The 26630-nt window shown below is 42.5% G+C and overlaps 2 protein-coding genes and 1 long non-coding RNA gene across 3 annotated transcripts; 1 reads left to right on the plus strand and 2 right to left on the minus strand.

Annotated features, from left to right (window-relative positions):
* Positions 1 to 1427: 1427 nt before the first annotated feature.
* On the minus strand, positions 1428 to 17265 carry pdgfra (platelet-derived growth factor receptor, alpha polypeptide). Its single transcript, XM_044361402.1, has 28 exons — positions 17180 to 17265; positions 16800 to 17087; positions 15733 to 15993; positions 15104 to 15255; positions 13985 to 14147; positions 13335 to 13527; positions 12529 to 12644; positions 12133 to 12429; positions 11774 to 12040; positions 11544 to 11674; positions 11236 to 11404; positions 10914 to 11103; positions 10625 to 10740; positions 10350 to 10476; positions 10036 to 10232; positions 9304 to 9398; positions 8735 to 8867; positions 8313 to 8417; positions 7738 to 7848; positions 7257 to 7410; positions 6437 to 6597; positions 6002 to 6117; positions 5265 to 5387; positions 5044 to 5155; positions 4831 to 4930; positions 4497 to 4602; positions 3481 to 3716; positions 1428 to 3389 (listed from the first exon to the last, which is right to left on the minus strand). The coding sequence occupies exons 1-28, from the start codon at positions 17229 to 17231 to the stop codon at positions 3242 to 3244; spliced, it is 4419 nt and encodes a 1472-aa protein (XP_044217337.1). The 5' UTR covers positions 17232 to 17265; the 3' UTR covers positions 1428 to 3241.
* Positions 17200 to 21760, plus strand: LOC122988789. Its single transcript, XR_006404884.1, has 2 exons — positions 17200 to 17286; positions 21497 to 21760. It is a non-coding gene; the product is annotated as an uncharacterized LOC122988789 (long non-coding RNA).
* A 2902-nt stretch (positions 21761 to 24662) lies between these two features.
* Positions 24663 to 26321, minus strand: gsx2 (GS homeobox 2). Its single transcript, XM_044361796.1, has 2 exons — positions 25682 to 26321; positions 24663 to 25456 (listed from the first exon to the last, which is right to left on the minus strand). The coding sequence occupies exons 1-2, from the start codon at positions 26055 to 26057 to the stop codon at positions 25116 to 25118; spliced, it is 717 nt and encodes a 238-aa protein (XP_044217731.1). The 5' UTR covers positions 26058 to 26321; the 3' UTR covers positions 24663 to 25115.
* Between the last annotated feature and the right edge of the window lie 309 nt (positions 26322 to 26630).

Consider the following 26630-nt stretch of genomic DNA (forward strand, 5'->3'; position numbering starts at 1 on the left):
ACTACTTGTCCATCCAGTACAAGCTCCTTTGCTAGCTCCCTTGAAGTTGCAGTTGTGGTTTCTAGCTGATATTGACCCTGCTTTGTACTAGCACAGATCTGCCTTAAGGGTTCAACAGTTTGAGCAAACAGGAGAAAAAAAAAAAGAAAACCTGTAAAACAAGACCGAATTAGTGTGACAAATAAGGGAGAAGTTATTAAAGTTATAGTTGTAGAACTGTTCAGATGTGGATAACATGAAATAAGACTTTATGTAGAAGTATAAATATATGCGTAGAAGTGGAAAATGCACTCTCAGTGCACAAATATTTGTCTTAGCATGATGTCATTTATTGTTTTGTGATTCCTGTTAAAGATGCAGTTAAACGCCTTGTCAACATTATTTTTACAGTTTGAAGCTCTTAAAAGGCAAAACATTACCTCATGAGATGGTAAATAAAATTAATTGCAGGTATCCAGCTGTGGCCTGATGTTACATAAAGCTACACCTTCCTGGCACCACACCCCCTTCACCACACACACTTTTTCCAGGTTGTTATGGTCAAGGCTCCGGGAGGGGGGTTGCGTCTGGACCCTGAAGGTCCATCCACATCTGCAGGCTCACATCATTACTTTATGTGGACCTTCCTCTTCTATCTCTTTATCTCCCACCCTGGAGGCACAAAGCATTATCTGGATAAGACCTCCCTCTAGTGGAGGTAAATGGTACCCTCACTTTTAGTGTCGGCATATACAAAAAGGCCTTTTGGGGATTTTCAGATGGTTAAAGTGCCCTAAAGTAATAATCTCAAACTTCAGCCATACAAACAACCACCAAAGCACTGACACTTAGAAAATTGGGCAGCATATTTTATGACTTAATACTTTATAATTTCTGCTGTCTGTTGGCAAACTAGTTGGCAGCATCACAGATGCATTATTGCCCTCCAATGGCAGTCCTTGAGATTACATTTGTAGTGGTGGAACAGCTTAAGAATATGAATATTTTATGGATCATGACATTTGGTTCTTTTTTTATCATCTTATCTGTAATGTTAGTCATTTTTGCACATGCTAGTTGTGTGTGTGTACTTGTGTGCCTATGACACTGCCCATACATATAGAAGGCTTTTCTTTTTCAACCCTTGTGTTATTCATATTGGTGTTATTTGCCAATACATTATGTTATGCCAGATATCTAAAATGAGTACCATTCATCTAAGCTTTGTAGTCTCCTTATTCTTGTCAAGGAATGCTGCATCTTCTATCACATCCTATATCCTTGTGGACAAAGTGTGTGCAATATTTCATTTGGGACATTTTTATTTTTCCTTCCAAGTGGACCTCATAAATCCTTGGAAATCTGGCTTCTTTTCTGTCACTTGTCAAATTTTTGTTTGGGTGTACTTTAATACTTAAAAATGATAGAGATCAAGAGGACATGGCACCTTTTTTCACATTATAAATCATTTATTGAAATATAAATCATCTGAATGTACATGGTGTAAAATAATGAAACATAGCAGTAAATCATCATATTGGGTGATTACCTATTATTACAGATACTGTACCGTCAACAACACATCACTCTCTCTGCGGCACATCCACAACATTCACATCCACGCTGCTTTAAACAAGGAGTCATCTAAAGCCAAAGCTGGCTAACTACTCTGCAACATTCAAAACAAACTGGGACAAAAGGAAAGTGCAACAATTAATTGCAGATTATATCACAGTTGACAGAAAGAGTCAGAGGCAGTGGTACAGCTGGTACAGTAGCTGGAAGATAACGGAGGATTACACAGAGTCTACACATAACTGATGTATGACATCAGATCAACATGAATCTCTAGTCCTATATCTAGTGTCTTAGTATAACTAGAACCTGCTAATAGACGTCAGGACAATAGATAAGATATGAGACCGGAGGACGTAACCTGCTAGTAAAGCACAGCCATTGGATATAATTCAGATTTTTTCTTTTTTGGCCTTAATTTCATATTTACTGACATGATGAACTGTGTTTCTCTGTGATCCCTTTTATTTCATGCTTCTCATTTTTGTAGTGGCTAAATTGACTAATACCACCCATGTCAATCAAAAACATGAGAAAATATGAATATTTCTCATGTAAGGCTCTAATCCACAAATATTGTCAAAAACTGTATTCTGTCCACTATGATAGCAAATATCTCTGTCATTTCCTGTTGTGGAAAAGTTCTTATAATTCATCAAAAGCATTGGCTTCACCGGGGCGGACGAGGGGTGCAGAAGCTTAATATGTGCTTATATAAAATACATGAGAGTTATCCCATTTATTCTCTCTTATAAACAACTCTGGAGCTATTTACATTACAATCACACTTCGTTTTTCAAAGCCCATATGACAAATACGATTGAATTAAATCTGGAGTGACTTCAGAGAACATTTTGTTGTATTTGGGCAAAAAGCGAGACACTGCAAAGATGCCTGCAACTCAAAAGCTCTATTCTTGTCACCATTCAACAGCTATGGTCAATATCTACTCGGTATTCACAAATAATACATGTTTACATAATGATGAAGTAAAAAAATAAACTGCACTTATTTAGCCATTGAAAACATTATATGGTCATATACAAAAAAATGCACATAGTCCAGATTTTGTGCTTTTAAATCTGAGTATTGCTACTGATTGTGCCAGCATCAGGTGCTTCTCTTGCAGCAGGTGAGTGTGACGTGAGTTGACCTGCCAATGCTGTTGCTAGTATTGGACTCATCTAGTTTAAATAGTGCATCTGTAGTGGTTAAATATGGCTGAGTGACATCCTGTGGTGTTCATTTAGAGCAGTTGACTGACATGTTTGTTCATTCCCTTCTTGCTTATATTGCTGTTAAAAGAATGCCCGATAAAATAAAGCTTTGCAAATTTAAAAGACAATCTGTTTACAGTTATATTTGACACTACATAGGTCCGACACATGGGCTCGGTGGCTCTTTGAGTCCTTGAGGTCTCGCTTTCATCGCTGCTCACTCACTCCTCCAGCCCAACAGGGGGCAGTGTCCAGGGAGAAGAAAGGGGCGTACCATACTATCACCACAGACTCATCCAGACAGTGAAGTGGTTTTTGTTCTGTACTCTGAAAGGGCGGTCCAGGAGGAGTACTGAAGGGGCTAGAGGGTAGACAGCAAAGTCTTTGGTTGATTTACAAGTCTTTCTCTAGCTTCCCGTGTCCTCTCATTCCTCTTCCTTGCTGCTTCCGCTCTACAGGCTGGGCAGGCGTCACAGGAAGCTGTCCTCCACCAGGTCACTACAGTCCAGACACATCTCGTCCAGGAGTGTGATGTCCTCCAGAGTCTCACCCTCGCGCTTAGCAAAAGTGGAGCTGCTAGAGCCCGTCTCAATGGCGCTCTCCTCGGACGTCTGAGAGCTGCAGGGGACGCAAATTACACAGGTTAGCTCCATCTGTTGCACAATATAGAAAGCATAGTAGATGTACATGTTTGCTTCATTTGCATTACCTGTGTCTGTTCCTCTTTCCATATTCATCATCAGATATAGGGTCCAGGTCAGGGAGGGGAATGATGTAGCCGCTGTCAGAGCTGAGCCGCTGCTCATCAAAGCCGCTTTCCCTGTCCTTCAGCTTGCCCTGGTTCTTGTAGGTGATGCCGATGTAGGCGTCGTCATTTTCCATGCACACCCGAGTCACGGCGGGGTGGTCGCTCTTCAGGAACTCATGGTTGACCTTCTCATAATGCTGCACAAGACAGGAAAATACAGAATTAGATGCCATTAGAACACATAAGATGTTAATCTTTGTCGCACAGAAGCAATGATCATACAATACAGTGTGCAAGCATAAGCACAGATTTAATGTGCCAAGTCCTACTGAGCCACAGGAGAACTGTGGTTCTAGTACGTGTGATAACTGGTTGCGCTGCCAGCTGGATGGTGCAATCCAAACTGAAAATCACACGTCGCATCCAAGGCTTAGGTGCTAAAACAAGAGTTGGTTCCTCCTCTGGCTCCAGCCATTAAAACTCTGAAGGAGGCAGAGGTAAAGATGTTTTGATGTGCCATGTGTGGTGTAGAGTTTAATGGGGTAATTAAGGTTGGGTGTTGGATGCGAGAACTGGGGCTGCGTCATTACCCAGACTGAGGCCAGCCACTCTGACATCCAGCTGCTGCATTTGCACTCTAATCACTTGTAGGTTTCTGTTTTACAGAAACACAGAGAGCTCCAAGCCCACAGAAACTCTCCAAATCCACTCGCAGAGGAAGTGGAGGGGTTTTTAAATGAACAGTCTGCTACTTTAAGAGTATATTTAAATCATTGTCAACATGCACTTTGCTGGGCAACACGATTAAAAGTGTGAGAGAGCGACATCTCAAAAAAGCCAACGTGTAATGTAAAGAAAAAGAAGGACAGAATGTGCAGGTCCAACCGTGGGGTCAAGAATGAAAGGTGGTAAATTAGAAAGCAGGTGTTAAGAATCCATAGAGGTCTGAGGATGTAAGAGGTCACCAGGAGACTCACCCTCTTGTAGCTGGAGGGCAGCAAAGAAGCTACAGTTTCACTCAGACCCAGGAAACAAGGCCTCTTCTCTGGCTCGCTGTTCCAGCACTTCATCATCATCTCATACCTGAAAAAGCAAAAACAGGCCATGTTAAATTAGAGAACAGTACGACCTGTCCTGTAACTTGTAATTTCGCCATGACTCCTGTCAGCTGCTGTATATCACAGTTCAGAAACAAACTGTTCCCAGTTTAAAGCCAAACACATTCCTCATCTGACTGGGTGCGAGGGAAAGCTTTATGTTGTACAAAACGACTGTTGTTATTGTTACAGATAAATGTAAATGATCTCGTACACGTCATGAGGTGCATGCTCTGGTTTGGACATCCTGTATCCACTTTTGATCTTGTTGTAGAAGCTCGAGTCCACAACCATCCCGGGGTATGGGGTACCACCTTCAGAACAAAGCAGATTCTCATTAGTCTTCAATTTAGATTATATTTACATATACTGATAGTGAAATCAGCTTGTTTTTCCATTTCTCTAAAAGACATTTGCAGGAGCTCACCTAAGGAGAATATCTCCCAGAGGAGGATGCCGTAGGACCAAACATCACTGAGAGTGGTGTACAGGTTGTCAAAAATACTCTCTGGCGCCATCCACTTCACTGGCAGAAAAGTCTGTGATCACGGAAAAAATTTCAATCACACTTGCATACGTCTTGTGAAAAAGTGTAATAACACTATCTTTTAAGCATAAAATGATAGTCATGTATTAAGAGAGACTTACGCTCCCTTTGGAGACATAGTTGTTGTCATGCATAATGTCTCTAGCCAGTCCAAAGTCACAGATCTTCACTATTTTGCCCTGAGAGAGGAGGACATTCCTGGCTGCGAGATCCCGATGCACACACTGCAGAAAAACACAGAGACAGAGTAGAGAAGTGATTAGCAACTAGTTTTCATTTCCAGTGCAACACATTTCTGTCTCTTCCCTCAACAGATTGCTCCCAAAGCTACTGAGTGCATGTATTTCTGCGTGTATTTCATTTCAGCCGGGTTTATTTTTAATGCCGTTTCATATTGCTTTATAAAGCTTGGTCCTTGTGTAAACATGCCAGTTGGAGGGATGGCTGTGACCACTGGATATTTAGGGATAATAACTATGAAGCTGAATGAATAGCTTCTGGCTGCAGTGTGTCCCTGCCTGGTAATTCTAGCCTGGCTGCACTGCTACTAAATTCAGCCGCTGGCCTTTCTCCTGAGTGGGCTCAGCCTTCTCAGGACTGCTTATCACACAACCGCTGATTTCCTCGGTCCCCTTGGCTGGCGCAGCTGTCATCATATAGGATACACATATAAATCCACAACCTGCCATCAGTGCAGTGGGAAGCAGGGGGAATGCAAGGCTGCAGGACCTACAGTATGTGGTATGCAACACGCTCTCTGACAGTTACCAGCAAAACACTGCAAACTAAAGGGATGATATTCATTCAGTGTCCCTCTGAGGACTTCACTCTAACTCACATTTTTGGAAGCCAGAAACTCCATGCCTTTGGCCACCTGGTAGGTAAAGCTGAGCAGGTCGGTAGTGGTGAGGCCCTCATTTTTTTCGTCCGACAGCAGATTGTCCATCTCGCCCTCTGATTTAGAAAACACACACACAGAAAACACCATGAAGCGGTCCACCAGTATATGTTTATCATGTATTGTAAATATAGTACTGGCTGCTCAAACCTGGCTTTTACTAATGGCAGGGCAGAGACCGGGCATTATTATGCGTGTGCTACAATTATCCTCTCCATGTAATTACAGGGTTGTACCAGGCCTAAATTCTGACAAGGGTGTACCCCTCAAACCAGCTCTGACTCAAACACAACACTAAAACCAAGCAAGTACACACCAATAACTCAGAGGAGAGAGTGAAAAGGAGGACAGAGAGAAGATACTGTACATGCTTACCACTGGAGTCTTTCTGAGAGGGCGGGTGGTCGTAGTTAGACATTTGGATGTCTGAGTACTTAGAGGCATTGTTCATCTCCAGCATGGGGACATACTGAGTGTTGTCAGCCTGCTTCATGTCCATGTAGTCACCTTTGCTCTCAAAGGACAGGATCACATAACTGTGTGACAAGGGAGATGCAGAGGAGGAATGTTGTTAGTGATGAGGCGAGGACAGATCATGCTGTTCTCCCATGTGGGAATATCAAGCGCAGAGAGCCATATAAAGACCTATGGTGAAAATACGTTATGTTATATACTGTATCTTATTCACTCCTCTATAGTGTGTACATAGATGTGGTGTGTAACTCCTCCTAGTTGGGGTTAGAGGAAGATGTGGTTGAGGCCAACATGGTAGCCAGGATTAAATCATGTTATGGTCAATTCGAGGTGTGGTCACTGTGAGTCATCCATCAACACAGATGAGCCTCAGACAGAGAGAGAGGGCTGCTGTTTCACCATGCACGTCTGGGCAGAAAGAATTAACAGGTACCTCCAATGCAATTAAATTAGCTTGAAAGCTGAGACCACTTCTGACTGTGATTTGATTAGGTAAAGACGCCAGACAATCTCCTCAACCATGGAGAAAATGGCGATAGAGTTACTGATTATGGGTCAGAGAGAATGTGTGTGTGAGAGGGAGTTGTGCAAATTGTTGTTTGTCAATGTCTGGAATATTTGGTCTGAATTACAAAAAACTTTAATAAATTTTAATCAAATTCAGAGACTAAGTGCTTGTGTTCATGCATGCAAGCTTAAAAACATAAACAGAATGTTATACCTCCTGCTGCTCTCGTCTGCAGGGTTGATCCCAAAGATATCCAGGTCTTTTTTATTTTTTTCTGGGTTCAGGCTGAGGAAGTTTTCCCTGTTCTTGTGCAGGTAGTTAACCAGATCTCCGTAGAAGCAGTACTCAGTAATAATGTAGATAGGGCCTGAGAAAAAAAACAGCAGATAAAGTCATGCATCGGCGTCAGTCTGCAAGCTAATCTTATCAGAGGCTCGTAAAGGCTAAAAGCACAGTCAAGAGGGCAAGCTTCTACTTTCTCATAAAAAGCCTATTAAAATACCACACCCACCAAATGCTGGGACAGAGCTGTCAATTTATTTTTTGCTGTTAGAGCTGTAAATGACATAACTGCTGTTTTTGTCAGCGTGAATGTGGGTGGTTGTTTGTAACACAAAGGAGAGGCAACAATGGTTATCCGTTATTATACAGTATGTGTTTGTATCTTCAAGATGTGTGTAAATATATTATTCACCTGACTTGGTGCATGCTCCCAGCAGGTTTACAATGTTGAGGTGCGGTCCAAGATGAGTCATGATCTTCAGTTCAGACATCAGGGCCTGTTTCTCACTGGATCTTGCTGTCGCTGAAAGAAGGTACAGGAAACCGTGAGTATCATCACACATAATCAAACCGTCAACAACAAGACCACCACTTTATTAGAATTCTATCATTAGTCGCTTTATCTTATCTAAAAAAGGGTTTTTATTTATTCCTTAGATTCTTCAACATCTTGCTTTCCATCCCTTTTTCCACTTTACTGCCGATGCCCTCATAGGTTCTGCACCAGTTGAATATAAAAACCTGGCAGGTGAGGTGTTACTACACCTACATTTGAAATTTTTATGGGGTAATAATATTATATGCCACTGATGATTTATGATTGCAATGTTTTATAGGCTTATCAATTTATGGTACATATGAGTTGCAGTAGTAGCAATAGTTGCCCTAACCTAAGCAGTCCTTATAACTAGTGAGCTTTGCTGCTATAAAGATGACTGGCAGTAACATGGCATAAATGTCTTGTCAGCTATAACCGGTTAAACTCACGTTTCAGCATTTTCACTGCCACCTTCATGACGGGTTGGGAGCGGCTCAGTCCATACGCGGTGCCCTCTACAACTTTCCCAAAGGCTCCAGAGCCCAGGATACGACCTGAGAAATACACAACGTAGAAGCCATAAGATCAATTATCAAGCAAGAAAAACAACAGACCCTGCAAACACATCCATGCACTTTGGATGCCTCTGCTCTCCCATCTGTGACTCCTCCAGTGGCTGAATTTCCCCTTGATCACTGAATCGAACCAAGCCCCAGCCAGAAAACCCCACAGCCCAATCCAGATTAGCTTATCACAGCCTCACTTCAAAGACTGAATGAGTCATCCAGACCAGAACATCCCTGCAGGAAGATTGCAGAGCCACAAGCACAAGACTACAGCGTTAGCATATAGAAAATGACAGTCAGCTCACCAAGCACAAGTCTGTCACGGGGGAACTCCCATCTGGAATCATAAGGAAGCTGCATGGGATCCACATAGATGTATTCATGGCCGTCTGGGCTCACAGACTCTATTACCCTCCAGCGGATCTCATATCTTGGTTTCTGGAAGACAGAGAGCATGACATGTCCATATCATTTAGTTATCAAACCATACTCGTTTGATTTTAATGGCAATTTTCTTGTGGCTTTGCAAAGTCTGACCACAAATTTTGTTTCGTTTATTGGCTTAGTAGACTTTTGCTTAAGTGTTATTTGCTGGAAACCCAATTACTCTGCAGGTGAATAGAGCAGCCTTTAAGCAGTCAGAGAAGCATACCGAGCACAATACTCAATTGAAATTCAAAATACACAGCTGCTTGTTAGTTGTCATAAAACACCAATATCTAATTCTAATCTGGAAGCATAAAGTTTTATAAAGTTAAAGTTGTTTTTCTTTGAGTCACTGTGAATGCTGCAAAAGAGTAAATAAGTGAGTAAGTAGAAGACTAGACGACAGAGTGAATATGTGGGAATGAATGCCGAATGATGGCAGCAGTACCTGTTTCCAGATAACAACCAAGACAATGAGTGAGATGATGACAATGACCAGGAGAACCAGCACAGCAGCAGCTACAGTCAGCTCTGGGTGAGGGCCTGTTCAGGAGGAGAGTCAGTGGACAGACATATTAGATGGTGAGCACATTAATCACATGGATGCAACATGAGTCTGTTGTAATGATGAGTGTGAAATGCTTGTGACTTGTGCCAGTAACAATACAGTTAATTCAGTGGCATGTTGCTCAAGAAATGTCCTCTATCAGGCTTCAGAGACACTTAAATCCATAGGGTGTCCTGATTACTGGGACCAAAAGGTATGCTGGGAAGATAACGCAGAAGTGGGGGATGGGGGAGGCACTGGCTTAAGAGGAGTGGGTGAGGGGGGTGAGGATGGGGGGGTGTAAAGCTCATCTTGAAGGACCAAATGGCCAACCCATCTCAGGCTTCCATGCATTAGCTGTCAGAATACAGAGTCCCTTCCTCATATTTAAAGCACAGCCACTCGTTCAGCTGTCTCGCCATCATCTGACAGCTGCTCCAACACTGACAGCACTAATTCAGTCACAATCACACTCACTTACAAAGCCTGCCACACTTGGAGTGTCAGAAATGGAAGGAACTTAAGAGGAAACAAGGTGGAAACAACAACATCAAACGTCAATTCGAAGCTGGGCGAAAAGGAAAGTTACTGAGGAGGAAACAAGAATAGATGAAATGTTGTGTTTGTTCTTACCGCTGGACACCAGTTTGACCTCCCTGCTGACAGCAGCCATTTCGTTCCTGGCCAGGCAGCGCACCGCTAGTGTGTTATCCAGATGGCCAAACATGACCTGGCTCTCCAGGTTGTTGTCCTCGTCGATGTGCGAGTCTATTGAGATCTCCGTGGAGTTTGCGGGGAGGGGCATCCAGTAAGATGAGTCATTGGCACAACTGATTATGCACAAAGAGAAATATACAACCAAATCAATTAAAGTGCATAGTGACTGCATGTATGTACACTGAAAAATCCCAAAGCATAAATGTTGTACTAAAGAAGACTGAACTTACTATTTGATGTTTTTGCAGACGAACCATTCCACCTCAGGAGTGGGTTGCCCTCCAACAATGCATACTACAGACTGGCCTGTGGCTGAGCCATGGTGGATGTCCATCAGGTCCACAATGACTGCAGGCACTGTAACAGAGTCAGACAGACGGGGGTTAATATAGCAAAGTGTATGTGATAAAAAGACAGACTGTATCTGGAGACAGACTGTGAGAGCAGTATCCAAGGACATAAAAGTAAAATTTAATGAAGGGTTCGGGGCATTCCTCTCTCTGACCTTTGACCTGCAGGTTAAAGCTGACACTAAGACTTTGGTTTCCGTTCTCAACTCGCATGGTGTAGTTCCCGCTGTCCTCCTCCTTTGCACGGATAAGGGTAAGAACACTCAGGTACCTACACAGAACAACACAACCATACCAGAAAATACAATAACCACACAGTGACAGAAGTTCACAATCGCTCTGAACCCTAATTACAGGCCCGAGAGGCCAGACTAATGTGTAGGAATGTTACTTTGAGCTTGTTGTTAGCTCTGCTGTAATTAGTGGACCTGATGAGAGTCTCACCTGGTCTCGCTGAGCTGCCGGAGGTTGGTGGCGATCTCAGCTGTCACATCCCTGAGTGGGAGGTTGTCTTTGAGCCAAGTGACACGAACACCGGGGAAGGACTCGATCTCGGCCCTGAACTCCCGGACCTCATCCAGCTCTGCTGATTCATGAACGCTGAACTCCGGCCGAAGGAACATAAACTCACTTTCTGTTAGAGAAGAAGAGAAGCCGACAGACAGTCAGCAAACATTCATTCATGACTACAAGAATTTATGTATGTATGTGAATTTATTTAATGTCACATGCTATTTATATTAAGTAAACAAAATGTAGCTTTTACCATAAACTGTGACAGTGAGTTCCTTTGTCTGGCTCTCATTACTCATGATATCAGTGATGGAGCAAGCGTAGATGCCGCTGTCTTTGACTGAGGCCTGCGGGATCATCAGGGTGTAAAGGATCTCTTGATCCCTCTTATTCTCATTCACTGTCTTGATAGCACGTTCAGTCTGTCAAACAAAAAGGGTACTTTGATTTTCAAACCAGCTTGCAATGCAACATAGTGAACAGCAGCGAATTGATGGAAACCAAAACACACAATCTGTTTGGATCGTCTTTTGTGCTGCAAAGGATGTCTCATGCCCTCACCTGTTTGCCAGGGTATTTCCAGTGATCTTCCAGAATCTCAGATCCCCGAGCCAGACAGGTGACTGTGATGGACTCTCCCACCAGCAGAGCAGTCCGTTTGGCCGTCAGCTCGACGTGCAGCGCTGCCCCACCTGAGATACAACAATTTACAAGGTCAAAACATGGAGCTGACAGATCAGATGTGACTGTTGCAGATATATCCATACACCTTCTGATAGACAAACACACACCTGCCCAGCCGTGGACGATGTATTCCCCACTGATGTGTTCCTCTCCATCTATGAGGGCTTTGCAAACATAGGTTCCAGCAGTGAACACACCCAGAGCGCCCCTCTTGCTGTCATAAACACTAGGCACGGGCTGCTGGGTGTCAACGTTAATCAGGGTCACATTAGCACTGGGATCAGACACTCGACACTGAATCTCCATCTCCTCATGCTCGGACAGGACATGGTTGCCAAAAGGCAGCGGTGATGGCAAAAAGGGAACATCTGGATCTGAGTTGGAGTAAAACAAGTCTCTCAGACCAGATAATAAAGTAAAGTAATAAAAAAATTATACAAGCACAGAGCTGCTGTGTACTCCATACCTGGCACATAGATGTACATGCTGCTGTCCTCTGTCTCCATGGTGGTATTTCTAATGTAGTAGCATGTGTAGAAGCCAGTGTGCATTGCAGTGGCAGTGTCCACAGTGATGGTGGTGACAAACAGGCCGCTGTTGTCCTCCTGCGTTTGCTCATGCACATCGAACGGCGTTTCCCAGGCCAGTTTTGCCTCTCCCCGACAGGTCAAGGTGAAGGGAGCATGGAGGGGCACCACCATCTCCTCTTCCCGAGGCAGCAGCACAGGGGCTGAGGATGGTGGGAACATCAACGAGGGGGAGGCTGAAAGAGAGACATGTACAGTGGTCAGTTATAGATCACAAATGATCTATCTATCTATCTATCTATCTATCTATCTATCTATCTATCTATCTATCTTACCTGTCACTTTGAGGGTGAAGGAGAACTGAGCAACGCGAGAGCCACTGACAGCTGTGATGGTATATTTCCCGTTGTCTTTCTCCAGAGGTTGCCGTAATGTCAGAATGCTTTGATACCTGCAAGAGGAAAATTAGCATATATTTTTGTTATTTAAAGGAATAGTTGACATTATGGGAAATACGCTTTGAATATGAATATCAATGCCGGTCTCATCTCTGTATGATAAATATGAAGCTGGAGCCAGGAGATGGTTAGCTTAGCTTAGCAGGAACAGGTTGAAACAGCTAGCCATGCTCTGTCTAAAGGTAACAAAACATGCTACCAGAACCTCTAAAGCTCACGTTATCTGTTGTTAATTTGATGCGTACAAAAAGTGTAAAAATTACAAAATGTACTTTTAAGAGAGGTTATGTGCTGGACTATATCTTGACCGGGAGCAGTTTCCAGCAGAGACTCCAGGAAGTTACTGTTCATAGCCAAGAGATAGTTTGGATAGTTGTCGTTTTTTTCACACCTTAGTGTTTGCATGAAGTAAACAAAAGAGATATAACCTGTTAATGAGCTTTAGAAGTGCAGGTAGGTGGATTTTGTTCCCTTTGGACAGAGGCTAGCTATTTCCCCCTGCTTTCAGTCTTTATGCTGAGCTAAACTAACTGTCTCCTGGCTCTAGCTTCACATTTAACACGAAGACATGAGAGTAGTACTGACTTCCTCAACTAACATCTAAGAAAGCAAATAAGTTTATTTTTACTTTCTGAAACACCTCACTTATAAATCTTGTAATGAATCTCAGTCTTTCCTCTTACCTATTCCCTTCAACTTGGCTAGTTTTGGTGAGGAGATAGTAGTTCTCTGGTATGGCTTTGCCATCCTTCAGCCATGTCACTTTGGGGGCTGGGTAGGCGTTAATGAAGATGGTAAACTCTGTCTCCTCCAAAAGGCTGACAAACTGCTCCGCGACAATCCCACTGTGGTCGAGTGCCACAAAGGAGTTCTCCTCTGAAGACACATAAAGAAGATAAGAAAAGAATTAGTACAGGGTCATTGATAAAAACGGATTTACAAGATGGATTCAGTGATGGTGGGCAGATTAAATAATAAAGAGGACAGTAGAACAAGGCAAGGATTGAGATGAATGAGGAGTGACAGAGAGGGTTGAGGTGAAATGAAAGCCTGACACACATCTGCTGAAGCCATCCCATAAAACACAGTAGCTGATGTTGAAAGCAGAGGTGAAGCTTTATGGTCGGGTGGTAGAAAATGACTTCCACACACCACTAAAAGCACCTCGCGCACATATGAGAAACCACAATAAATTTACCTGAATGATGATGAGAATATTAAATGTGGATTGAGTGACTGCAAGTCAGTGGTGTGAGCATGAGATTCACATTATTGCAGTTCTGCTAAAAGCCCATTGAAGGGATCCAGGAAACATTTCTGAGAGAAAACTTACCGAAAACGGTGACAGCCACACTGCTGGCTTTGACCTCTCCACTGATTTCGTTGGTGATGGAGCACTCGTAAGTGCCGCTGTCCTGAGCGGTGGCTTGGGGGAAACTGAGGATGTAGCTGACCCGATCAGGCAAAGTCTGTTTCACCTGAACTGTATTCACAGCCTACGAGAACAGAAAAACAATATGGGTTTCAGCTCCTTCTCCCTGGAAAATAAGCTATATCTTTCACTGTCTTTGTAATAAGATATTTGAATTTTTAACTCAGTGTTTTTTCATTTTATAGGTACAACATATCAGAATCAGTGTGTCATGCTGCTGAAGGCTAATGGTTAAAACACTTGCTATGCCACAGGAGATAAATCAGGATCACAGAGCCTTTTAAAAGCCTGTAATTGCAAGTGAGACCAAAAGCAGGAGTCAAGAGTCCTGCGTTCCTGCTCTCACCATCTCTGGAAAAGGGCTTAGATGAATCCCATGCAGGGAAACAGACAACATGCTACATAGATTAGAGCAAAACATCTGCATATAAATATAAACAAACATAAATTGCACATGAAACTCTTGAAGCTAAAACTTCAAAAGCATTAAATGTTTAGCTGGCTGTCATGTGTAGACAGCATCTGTCCTACACGTCTCAAGGTCATTAGGGTCAAAGGATTTATTATACTTTTTTCCTCCTTCTTTTGAACTGCCTACTTCCCTCAAGCCATTTGTCCTAAACTTTCCTGTCAGTGTCTCTGGGTTTCACATGGGGTTAACTGCAGCAAGAGCAGTTTGGCTGACATTCTCATAATGAAGACACAAAATTCAGTCGCTGCTTTCCTAACACATACTTTGTGACCACTAAGGGCCGTCCTCAGAGCTATATTCCACTTGCCACTGCTAGGTTTGGGTCCAAAACCATTATTCTCTAATTTAAGGCTCAGTGCTGCTGGGTAGGAAATAACATAGAAATATGACAAGGGATTGAAGGAAATAGTGCAAGAAGGACAGGAGCAAAGCCTGAGGAGTTGAAGCAGATTAAGCATTAAGCTATAGAGGAGACTGAATTGATTTTTTTTTTTAAAAGGGCACAGAAAAAAAGGGAAATGTATGACTAGCACGGTGTTGAATCTTGCCTGTTTTTTAGGATGGAGCCACTGCTGCTTAAAGTCCAGTCCAGCAGGAACGGTGCAGGTAATGCTGAAAGGCTGCCCTGCTCTCACTGTCTCCTCACTGGCTCTTACATCCACATCGAAGTCCTCCACCTCCACCGAGTCTAGAGGGACCACTAGAGAGCAGATATCAGCACTGTCATTTCAAAAGGTCCCAAGATAGTGACAACTTGATTACCATGAAGTCATTTATCACCGAGTGATGGCTTAGTAGGTCATCATTACTCACACACACACACACACCCACACACACACACGTAGAGTGAAAACAGGCGTGATAAGTCATCCTCCCCACCCCCCCGTGATAATGACATAATGTCATGGCTCAAATGCAGTGAGATCACCCTGCAGCCCTCTCATGGTAAACAGACTTGGGGAGTGTTTCCAGCTGTGCAGTATTTATTTTCCTCATCCTATCACTTTAGTGCTTTTTGTGAAGAAAAGCACAATAGCAGCTTGACTCTTACTTCTTCTAATTTGTTCGTTTCATTTAATCCCGATAGATTCAGTGACAATCCACCCATAGAGTTTAAGACAATATCACACTAAATGTAGAAAATGTCCCCACTACATGCACGTTTGTATGGACTTACCCTCGTTCTCTACAGTGTAAATAACACTTGTGACTGTCTGCCCGTCCACAGTGGTTTCACACTGATACTGCCCGGGGGAGAGGCTTCCAAAGAAGCCCATCTTGTTGTCGTAGAAGGCAAGCATGTCCTGTCCGCTGGGTACACTCCTCAGGATGACGTGAGAGTTGGGGTCAGACACACGGCAGGAGATGGTGACTCCAGTCATGTGCATGGGGACAACCAAGTTATCAGGGGTCTCGGGAACAAATGGAGCCCGGGGATCTAGGTGTGCAAACAGATGAATGAGGTCAAACTATGTTATGGGAGTTGGTTTGATTGAAAAGTGAGATTTATAATCCTTTGTATACTTATTTTTCATGCTTATACTTAAAGGATAGGTTTAACAATTTTTCAAGTCTGTCTTAAAACAACAGTCAGGAGCCCAGATGAACATTTTAACAGGTTTTGCTTGCTGTAATCATTCCTCCTGTTGATACTGACCATTAGAAGATCTCCTCCACATACGCTGACAATTTAAGTAATGAGGGATAAAATCCACAGTCCTCGTTTTGAGGAAAAAAAGTATTTAAAAGTTTATCTGAAGATGATATGAGGCAGCCATCCAAGATAGTCAAATAAAGTTGATATCTTCCACAGTTACTGTCTTTTTAGTAAAAAAAAATGTGTGTCTCAGCGGAAATTGTTTTCCTGTTCAGATGCAGTGGAAGGATCGAAACAAAGAAAGGGAATTTGGCATTAAAAAGACAGTAACTTTGATAGACATTGACTTGATTTGATTCATTTGGACAGCTGAAGCCTTATATTAGCTTCAAATACACTTTTAAATACACTTTTGCACAGAAGCACTGTGGATTTTGTCTCCCATCACTTACACTGAAAGTGCATTATGAGGGGATCTCTTAATGGTCAGCATGAACAGGAGTAATGATTACAGCAAGAAAAACATGTCAGTGTTCATTTAGGCACCTGACTAAGTTTTAAGACAAACTTAAATTAGCATTTTTACTCCACGTTCCTTTAATTTGTCATACACAGTGGATATGAAAAAACAAACCAAAAAAATTCACCTGGAACAAAGACATATATTCCGGCCTCATTGTCTTCCGGTTCAGCCTCCAGTTCACCCTCCTGGGTTTCATATGTGCACATATAGTAGCGGGTGTTTGCAACAGTTGCGTTGTCAATTAAGAGCGTTGCCGTTTGGTATCCTGGATAAACGTAGGTGTTTTTCGGCAGTGGTTCAGCCCAAACCACATTTCTTTTACCGGTGCAGCTTATGTTGAACAGGGAATTTGGCTTCAGGATAAACTCTTGCTCGTTGGAAATAATCGTTGGTGGCGACAATTCGGAGGAAACTGCAAGACAGTGTTCTAAACATTAGTGGGCCTGCCAAAAAAAAATAAGGAAAAACATCTATATTATGAATTCTACTGTGCTGTAAACTTACCTGTAACCACCAAGATAACCCCAAAGACGACATACATCCTCACCCCATCCATGATTATGGATGTTCTGGCCTATAAAGACAAAAAAAGTGAGTTATTTAATCAACAAGTAAGTTAAACACTCTTTTTCAAGCTCTTTCTGATAAGATAGCACTGTCTCCTCATTTTGTTCATTTCGATAACATTACTATTTCATCAATAAATCCATGACTTAGTGACTTCTTAATGGTCTGTCAAGCCTAGCACATATGCAGACACACTGACACCAGTAACCACGCTGTAGCCTTATAATCCTATAAAGACCCAAAGAGTGATCTTTGGAATCTAACAGCAGTGTAATGTGGTCTCCCACATCACCTCAGTACTGAAACTATATCATGTAAAATTCATTGCAGGATTACATGAATTGCTCTTTGTGGCTCATGCGTCAGGCTGCTCTTCGCCCTGCATTTGGTGAATCCACAAGGCTACAGGGTGTTCCAAAGTGCGCTTGAGGAGTGTCGGTAGAGGGAGACACAGTCCACATTTTGAAGGCACCGAGCTTCCCTCCGATCTTCTCCCGCTTTCTCATCCGCTTTTCTCAAGTTTTTCATTTCGTCTAATTGAAGAAAAGTTCCTCTTTTCATCGTTTTGACTTACTAAACAGGGATTTGTGAGCCTTGACAGAAGTGAGAAGATATAGTTTGCAATTAGTTTAGTTTAATTCAATTCTTGTCTTGCCTGGCCAACCATTTTTAACTAAATGTCTACATGATGACTAATTAAGACATTCTCTAGTCCGACATGGTTCTGTTTAGTTTTGTCACGGAGCTCTCCAACGGACATTCCCCTGGTCTGTCTGTCTGTCTGATGCTGGATCAGGGGCCACGCAGTCTAGGCTTATAAAACGAAAAAGCTTCCTTTTCATAAGAGGCTGTAGCTGTTCTTTTGAAAAGCAACTCCCTTCCACAGGAATTATTTAACTTAAATGTCTTATGGAAAGTGTCTCCAAACAATGAGCTGTTGGCCCTCACAAAGCTTCCTGTGGCTGTCCGCTCTATACGCATCCGAAACGGTCTAAATTATCCATGGGCAACCCAACTCTGTAATTAGTGGACCCACTCCACACAAAAGTACATATCGGCGTGGGAATCAGCTGACAAAATTGCCAATCAGTTTTGACGTGTTTGTGCACACGCCTTGTCTCAAACAATTTCAATGAGAATGTTTTGCCTTGACTTTGCGAGGATCCTGGGGCCACTGTGCGTAAATCTTAACTCTACAGTGGCAGACTGCTCGCATGTCCTGCTTTTTTTTTTTATCCCCCCCCCCCCCCCCCCCCCCTCACACACACACACTCTCACAAAGCGAGTCAACAAATGTGCCAGATAGCAAATGTATCGCTCTACTGGGCAGGATCCATTTGAGCAACAGCTGATAATGGCTCAACTTTCTGCCCCCCACGGATGGTTAAATGATTCACTTCAATTTCCGTGGATATTATTGTGAGGAGACACACGAATTGAGAATCGTCCAGTAAGCATCGATGCGCTTTAAAACAAGTTTTGAATATTTTCTTTGTCTTAATATTTGAGGAAATCTCACTACAGACAGTATTCCTATCCAAAATCCCTTTGGTGACACAGCACGGTCGGTGGTTAATGAAGAATGCGTCGTGGCTCCAAAACACACTCAGTCCTTCTTCACTTGAATCCATTCAGCTGCAGCTCTGAAGCTTCATTCCTGTCCCTCTAGTGCCGATTTTCCATTTTAATTCCACACATTCCATGGGCAAACGAGAAAACAACATGATGTACAATTTCCAATGTGTTTCCCATTAAATGCCAGCCAGTATCCCACAATGGTGCCTTCAGTCTTCGAGGTGACACCTCCAGCTGTGAGGCCGAAATCGAGCGCTTTTATCCAGCCGAGTCAGCGACATCTCCCCCGCTCTGCGTCCAGGGGTGAGACCATATGGTGCACTGGGGTACAGAAATCTAAATCTAAAAAACAATGCATTGCCTAATGCAGAAGTTGCATACAACTCGCAGGGCAGCGCAGCATTCACTATTAGTGAATAAAAGTTTTAAAGAGACGTTTACAGAACTCTCATGTAAAATGAGAAAAGCAGACGATAATGTAACAATCTGAAGAATTAATTAAGTCTGCAATTAAACTCCTACTAGATCTATATATATATATATTCCCGCGTTTCACTCGATTAAAAAACACCGCAAAACTTTTAGAACACCTCAGAAAAAACAAGATTCAATCATCTTTTGGATCCCAACAACCTTTCAATTACCTTTAGTAATCCCCTCTTTATATTCCTTTCGTGTAAGTATATCCACAGTGAATTGGTCGCTCCAAAAGGCGCAGTAAGGGTCCTTTGCAGCGGCAATAATCCTCAGAGATCCTGCGCTGTGAGAGCATATGTGCGACCCTCTGTCTGCATCCACGACCGCCCTCACAACTGCGCTGCAGCTACAGCGACCTGTAACTGATTCAATGTTACAGTCCACCCTCCTCCCCTCCACCCCCGTCCAGAAAAAAAGTAATCATCTGGCTCAAAGTAAATAACTCTCAGGAAATGACACCCCCCACCCCCCTCTCTCCTCTAGAGCTGGACCCCTTCTCAAAGTTAGAGACTTTTCGCGGAAAATTTAGACGAATGTCCCCGCCGAAATGAGGGGAAGGAATGACATTTTCACTGTTTTATATGGATGCGAGAACTTTTGGAAGACAAAAGTAGGTTTAATGTGTGTTTGAGGAATTATTTTGCTTCTGCCGCTCAAATGTTCATGTTTTGTAGCTGTGATTGTCAGCGATTCTCCTCAACAAGCGTCTTCACCAGATTACTATAAAAAAAACACTTATGTTATATTGCTTACTTGCATGATGCATGGCAGCAGTGAATAGATACAGTTCATCAGTCAGAAACTGGGAACAGTGGAGCGCTAAACTCATAGAGGGCGCTCCAACACCATCATATCACAGGCCTCTCTCTCTCTCTCTCTCTCTCTCTTTTACACACACACACACACACACACATACACACACACACACACACACACACACACAGAGAGAGAGAGAGAGAGATACATACACACACACACGCACGCACACACACACACACACACACACACACACACACTACACCCTCTTCTCCCTTAAATTTTAGAGTAGTTCTTTTCTGCACTGCACACAAAACGAGCGAGACCCCTGTTTACTGGCATACATGCGTCAGCTGGTTACTGAGCTCTGCATCATTTGTACCCCCAGCCCCCTTTACCCCGAGGCTCTTCTAACGGGAAAGAGGAGAATAATGGGCCCCTGTGAATCACCTATCTCTGGGCACAGAAGAGGGGCATCAGGCCGGTGTCTCTGCAGAGCCCCGGGGCCGAGACTCACCCCCTCCTAGCTCCAGCCGCTTGGCGCAATTACTTCCACATGTTGCCGAAAAGAACAGTGTCCTTGTTCTCCAAACAAAAGGATCTCAACTTCGGAAAGGCAAGCTTACCTCAAACTGGCTGAGATTCTCACTTTTGAGGGATTTTCTGCGAATCCTTTTCCCCTTAAAAAAGAAAAAAAAAAAAAAAAAACTCCTCTATGGGCGGTTTTAGGCCATTTGGAAAGTCTGCTGAAACATCTGTATTTATTATTTTGAAAACAGTCAACATTAAATAAGGCAACATAACATTTATAATCAATTAACTTGTCTATCAGCACCGTAATCTTCAAACTATTGCAAATAAATATCATTGAGAAGTTGACTATGGTGATTGGAGACTCTTAGCTGAAAGATGGAGCTGAATGGAGACATATATCTCTCAAGATCTTTATAATCTTAAACAGTCAGGATGTTTGCCCTTCATCCCCTAGGGATGCTGCCCTGCCAACATTATTCATCCTCTTTTGAAGTGACCTGCCCTGCCTTCCTCCATCTGTCCACCAGGGGGCTTAGAAAAAATGGCAAACAGTATTAAAATTAGTAGTCTACACTGTACCCTTCGTTCAATGCGTACAGAGAAAAAATGGAACCGTGATTTAAAAAACAAACCCTTTAAAAAAAACAACTAACAGATTGAGATGCTGATTTCGACATAAAGTTAACCTTTCCTGTTTCAAAACTAGGCAAAAATCCATCCGACAGTAACGGCACCTTTACATGTCTAGCGTCTAAAAACTGAAGTGTTCATTACTCTTTACACTTTCAAATAAAAATGTGCACTTGGAGCTCTACGTACTCCAGAAATATCCACTTTTGTTGTTGTCTAAAAGTTGTTGTTATCAAAAAGTTTAACTCAGAAAATACCTTCATGTCATTTTCCGACTTTCAGGTCTGACTGAGATACAACATAGCTGGCCTAAACACACGTTGACACTGGACACAGGCTGTCTGTTAGTCACAGAGTGATGAGCCCTTTGAAGATGACTGTGGTGGCCTTCGGGCGGCGGTCCCCGCTGGAGCTGTCCAGCGTGCTGAAATGTGTCTTAAGTCTGAGCAGTGATCGCCTCTCAACCAACTGACTTTATTTGTCCATGTAATGAATTCATAGATCGATAGATAAACAAATAAATAAAATTATCCTACCTTTATTTTATCAACAGCTTGGGCCTCCCTGAAGCAGTGCAGGGACTGAAGAGAAACTCAAACGGCCTCAAAGGCTCTCTGAGCACTCATGAATGAACCAGCCATTAACTATAGGTGAGTTTTTATTAATGAAAAAATATATATAAATGGAGGAATTATGCATGTATAGCATTTTGTCATTGCCACAAATAGTTTTTAAAGACACTCATGGCACATTAACTGGCATACTAAACACATTTTAAGCTTTCAGAAATCACCCAAACCATATCAATTACGAAGAGGGATGTCATAAAATATTATTGGGTGATCATATAAAAGACAACAAAACAAACTTAATTAAATTTTCAGTATCAACACAAATAAATCTGTTTTCTATTGCTCCCCTGGCCCCGCTTCTCTCTGTTAGTGGATGTACCTGACTTGTTTATGCAAAGGTGGATGTACCCACTTGACTTTTAGATTTCAAGGTCACATTATGATTAATTAACACCCCCTAATACACACACTTAGATTAGCCCCTCAACACTATAACAGAATAGTCTCAAATGACCACCCCTCTCCCCCATCACCACCACCTCCCATTAAAATTCACTAAATACCAAATCCAAGAGCTTAAATGTCAAATGTGTCAATTTTCCAATGAAGTTCTGATTCTCTGGCCTGATAACGATAGACCATCATCATCGTTTAAGATGCACGTTTAACTGTAGACAGAGTTTGTAAAAAGGGTTAAAGATGTAAAAATGGTCATGACAAAAACTAAGCTCCTAGAAGACTGAGATAATGTTATTTGACACAATTTAGAGGAGAAGCATGTTCTTTTAGGACTCTTCATCCTCCCTGATGTGTCGGTCACTCGGGATTCAGATGAGTTATAGGCCACATTTATGGAAGATGACTCATAAATAAAGTGGACATCTCTTCAGGGAAAGACGACGCTGTTTCCCCCTTTCTCCACACTGGCACTTCAGCTTCTTCTAGCCTCTATCTCTCCGCATGAGACAGCAGCTGCAACCGGCTCAAAAGCGCTCTTATTAATTGTCTTTTGTCATGCGTAATTGCCACATTTTCAATGGTGGCCGAGGCCTGACGTGTTTGAAGTGGTCTCGTTTCTCTGTGCATTAGTAGGTATATATTTAGAGTACCTTTCATCTGACATTTAAATTCCACTTCTCTACCTTGCATTATTTTATTTTATTTTATTTTATTTATATTAGATAAAGAAATGTGATGACAGTTTTCAGTGATTTGACAGTTTGGAGAGAGATAGCCATTTGACCTGAACAAACAGATCTATTCTCCAAATGAGTTTCAGTCCATTATAGCCGCCTTACAGTCTGAGGTCACGGGCTCAAAAGGGGGGGGGGACTCTCTCAAAACTGCGGTTTATTCTATTGTTAATCGCTTTAAATGCTGCATTGGTCTTTCACACCTGCAAGGGAACTCTAATTCGATTAATAGGAACTTCAGTATATATTCATTAGGTGGCTTTCCCCCCAATAATATATGATCACCAGCGGGATGTGAAAGGGGACCATTTATTCCCGCTCTGAATGGGTCTGCGTGGGACCAAAACTTCACCTGCTTCCCCTCTCAATTAGGAATGTATCCCAAACTCTGACAGAATCGAGTTAAATTAGGCGTCAGCTAATTTCCAGTGGCCCCTCCCACATAATCCCTCCTCAGAGTCTTTCCATTTGAGCATGCCCCTTTAATTCACCATAAGTTGAAAGGTTCAAATAGTGCCTAATGAAACAGTGACTAAATCGTTCTCTGTCGCTCGGAGGAACCCTGTAGCTGTCTCTCAAAGCTCTCTGAGCACACAGCCGTCGGGGGTCTCCGGCTAAATGCGAGTCCCAAGGCAGGACAATCTAACCTGTCAAAGCCTTTGCCCACTTCTATATATCCTTGTTCTGTGGTTTGAAGCAATAGCAGCATAATCAACCAACGTGGGACCGAAAACGCAATTAAACTCGCTTTGGACAACCAAAATCTTTTCAAAAGCGAACATTAATGGACTATTGGCTGCTCCCCAGGGGCGTTATCGGGTACCCTTTTGTGGTCAGATCTAATGAGAAATTACAGCTACACTTTCATATAGCTCACCCCATCCATTTTGAATTAAATAGCTTATAGGCCTATCATGTAAATGGCGCTCTGCTGCGTGTGTTTTAAATAAAATACGCACAGAGAACATCGAATCTATTAAACATAGCACCGATAGCTTAGAAATGACATCTTAACAATAATAATAACTGGCAAGTGATAGAAAAGAGTTTTAAAGGTTGTGTCGTAAAATCTGTAGTGGAGGATAACTTCATTCATTGATGCGCACTTATGCAAAACTCCTGAGATTTTACAGGAAGCCAGAGAAATAGAGACTCTGTGCAATGTATTGAAATCCACTGAAACAGTCCTGCAATTAAAGCTTCCTCTGTGAAAGTTAATTTTTGGTTGTCAGACAAATTGATTCAGCTTTGCTTATCATTTTTAAGGCTGTAGTTAGTGGTGGTGTTTAACTGGATTGTATTATATTGAACGGTGTGTGAAATCCCCCATATGTACTGCATTAAGTCCTTTTTGACTAGATTGCTTTATACAGAGGAGTCTACTTTTGTCATCAATACAGCTAGGACTGGTGCTCCATTACAACCAGTTTCTCAGCATAATGCATTATAGTCTGTGCAGCTTTTATGTAAATGTTGAAATGAAATAATGAAAGCAGTCTATTTCTATGGCTCATTTTAATTGAAATATCTTAATTTCGAATCATGCAAAAGGCATTTTTTTTAATTGAAGTAATAAAAAAGTAATCAATATTGGCAGTATTAGGTCTTCATTTTAATATTTGAGTACCTTATTGATCCCAGAAGGAGGAGGCATTTAAAATGAAAATACACTGACAATCTTAGTTCAGCTCGTCATGTTTATTACAATAAATACAGATATACATAGTTTACAAATTCTTGTGTACAGGTTCCACACAGGTTAGGCCTATACTATTTCTATTACCACACAGCATCACTGACAGTGGTGGGATACCGGGCAATAGTTGAAAACATTTACTGGGAATCATTATCTAAGACTTGGGTATTTAGGTGAGAACCCTGAAGGGATCAAAATACAAAAGTCCATTATGGGATACAGTAGGTCATGTTTCCAAATATTTCACGACGATGTTTAAAACATATATTCACATTTTTTTCCTTTAATTTAACGGGAGGATGAACACGAAGTGAAGAGCAACTGACGTTTTCAACATTTCTTCTCATACTTCATGCAGGCCCAGAGGTTGCGTGATGCCATGACCCATAACTGTAGGGCAGAGTAAGTGCCAGCAGTGGGAACTGGGAGTCGTGTAGCTCTCAGATAGTTGACACCTCTTTCTCTTCCGAAGCAGAGGCCGGAGATAGAGACTCCTCATCCTCTGACCTTGAATAGTCTGTGTGGCCGGTTGTGCACTTGCAACCGCTGTGTGCGCTCCTTTGGGTGGCTTTCCCCTCCTTCTTGTGCTTCACCCGGCGGTTCTGAAACCAGATTTTCACCTGTTTCTCTGACAGGTTCAAATACGTGGCGATTTCGATTCTTCTGAGTCTTGACAGGTACATGTTTGTGGAAAACTCCCTTTCCAGTTCCAAGAGTTGTGTGCTTGTGAAAGCCGTGCGCATCCTCTTGCCATTCTGTATGTGGCTACTCTCGGAGGCGCCTGGGGGAAAAAAAGTCAGACGTTTAGTTTCTTACCGTCGCTGTAAGTCTTAACTCAATCATGGATGCAATAACACAAAATATCGCGCGTAAATCATCGTGCGTAAAAGCCGATCGATGATCCAACAAATTGCCTGAAAATGCGTCATGAAATGTTTTAAGACTAATCGAACAGGTGCCGATCAGTCGTAGTATGAGTTGAGACTGTAGCAAACAGGTGGCTTACCAATAGTTAGACAGTGGTATCTCCTGGGATCTGTGACGCTGAAGGTGGGCGTGCAGACAGGTGTATGTCCAGGGTGCGCGAGCGCTGGAGACTGCTGATGCGCTATTCTCTGACAGTACTGTGCCTCTGCTCCTGGAAAATGACTCTTCAGCATGGGGATGCCGCTGCGGGAAGAGTGGATGTGGGACGTGACGCACAGCGGGCAAACACAGAAAGTCCCGTTTTTCCTGGATGGACACACCGGAGCGGTGACCGTCATTACGCTCGGGGAGTGCATGCTGATGGGAATAAGGAAGTCTTGTCCTGGATGCTCAGCTGGTCCAGGTCGCACAGTATCCTTGATTATTAAAGAATCAACGTAAAAAGACCTCGACATGGTTGAACCGCTGATAAGTGGTCGCTCCTTGCGCAAGATGATAGCTGTTTCTCATCTGAACCCCTCGGGATCTCCAAAGGTGCTTATGTTTGATGGTTCAACAAAAGGGACCCCGAAGAGGGTTGGCCCTGCAGCGTCACCCACGTGCGCACCCGGCTCCAAGGGTTTATACTGTCAACGACCCAAACCACGTGATGTCTCCCCGGGCCTCCAATCACAACTTGCAGATTTACTCTTTTTATCCCCGAATTTAGAAAGTCTTGGACACTAGAAACATGTAACCCGTCTCAGATTTTTTAAAATATTTTATTTATTTATTTGTTCACAACTAAGTGTCACTGGCTCTCTCCAGTATTATTCAGTAGTTGACCCATCATTCTTGAAACAAAAAAGTATTAAAACTTTTAAAAATAAATTCTCACAAACATGCTGCTAAAAATTGCATTTTGGGGGTGGAAAATTGATTTATGTGATTATTTTTAAGAAACTGGTCAGAAATCAATCTGCAGTAACACATTTGTGAAATTGTATAAACTCTGATCACCAAGTAACACTTCAATAAGGTTAAACATG

The sequence above is a fragment of the Thunnus albacares genome, chromosome 9, assembly GCF_914725855.1.
Source record: "Thunnus albacares chromosome 9, fThuAlb1.1, whole genome shotgun sequence".
NCBI classification, from domain to species: domain Eukaryota; kingdom Metazoa; phylum Chordata; class Actinopteri; order Scombriformes; family Scombridae; genus Thunnus; species Thunnus albacares.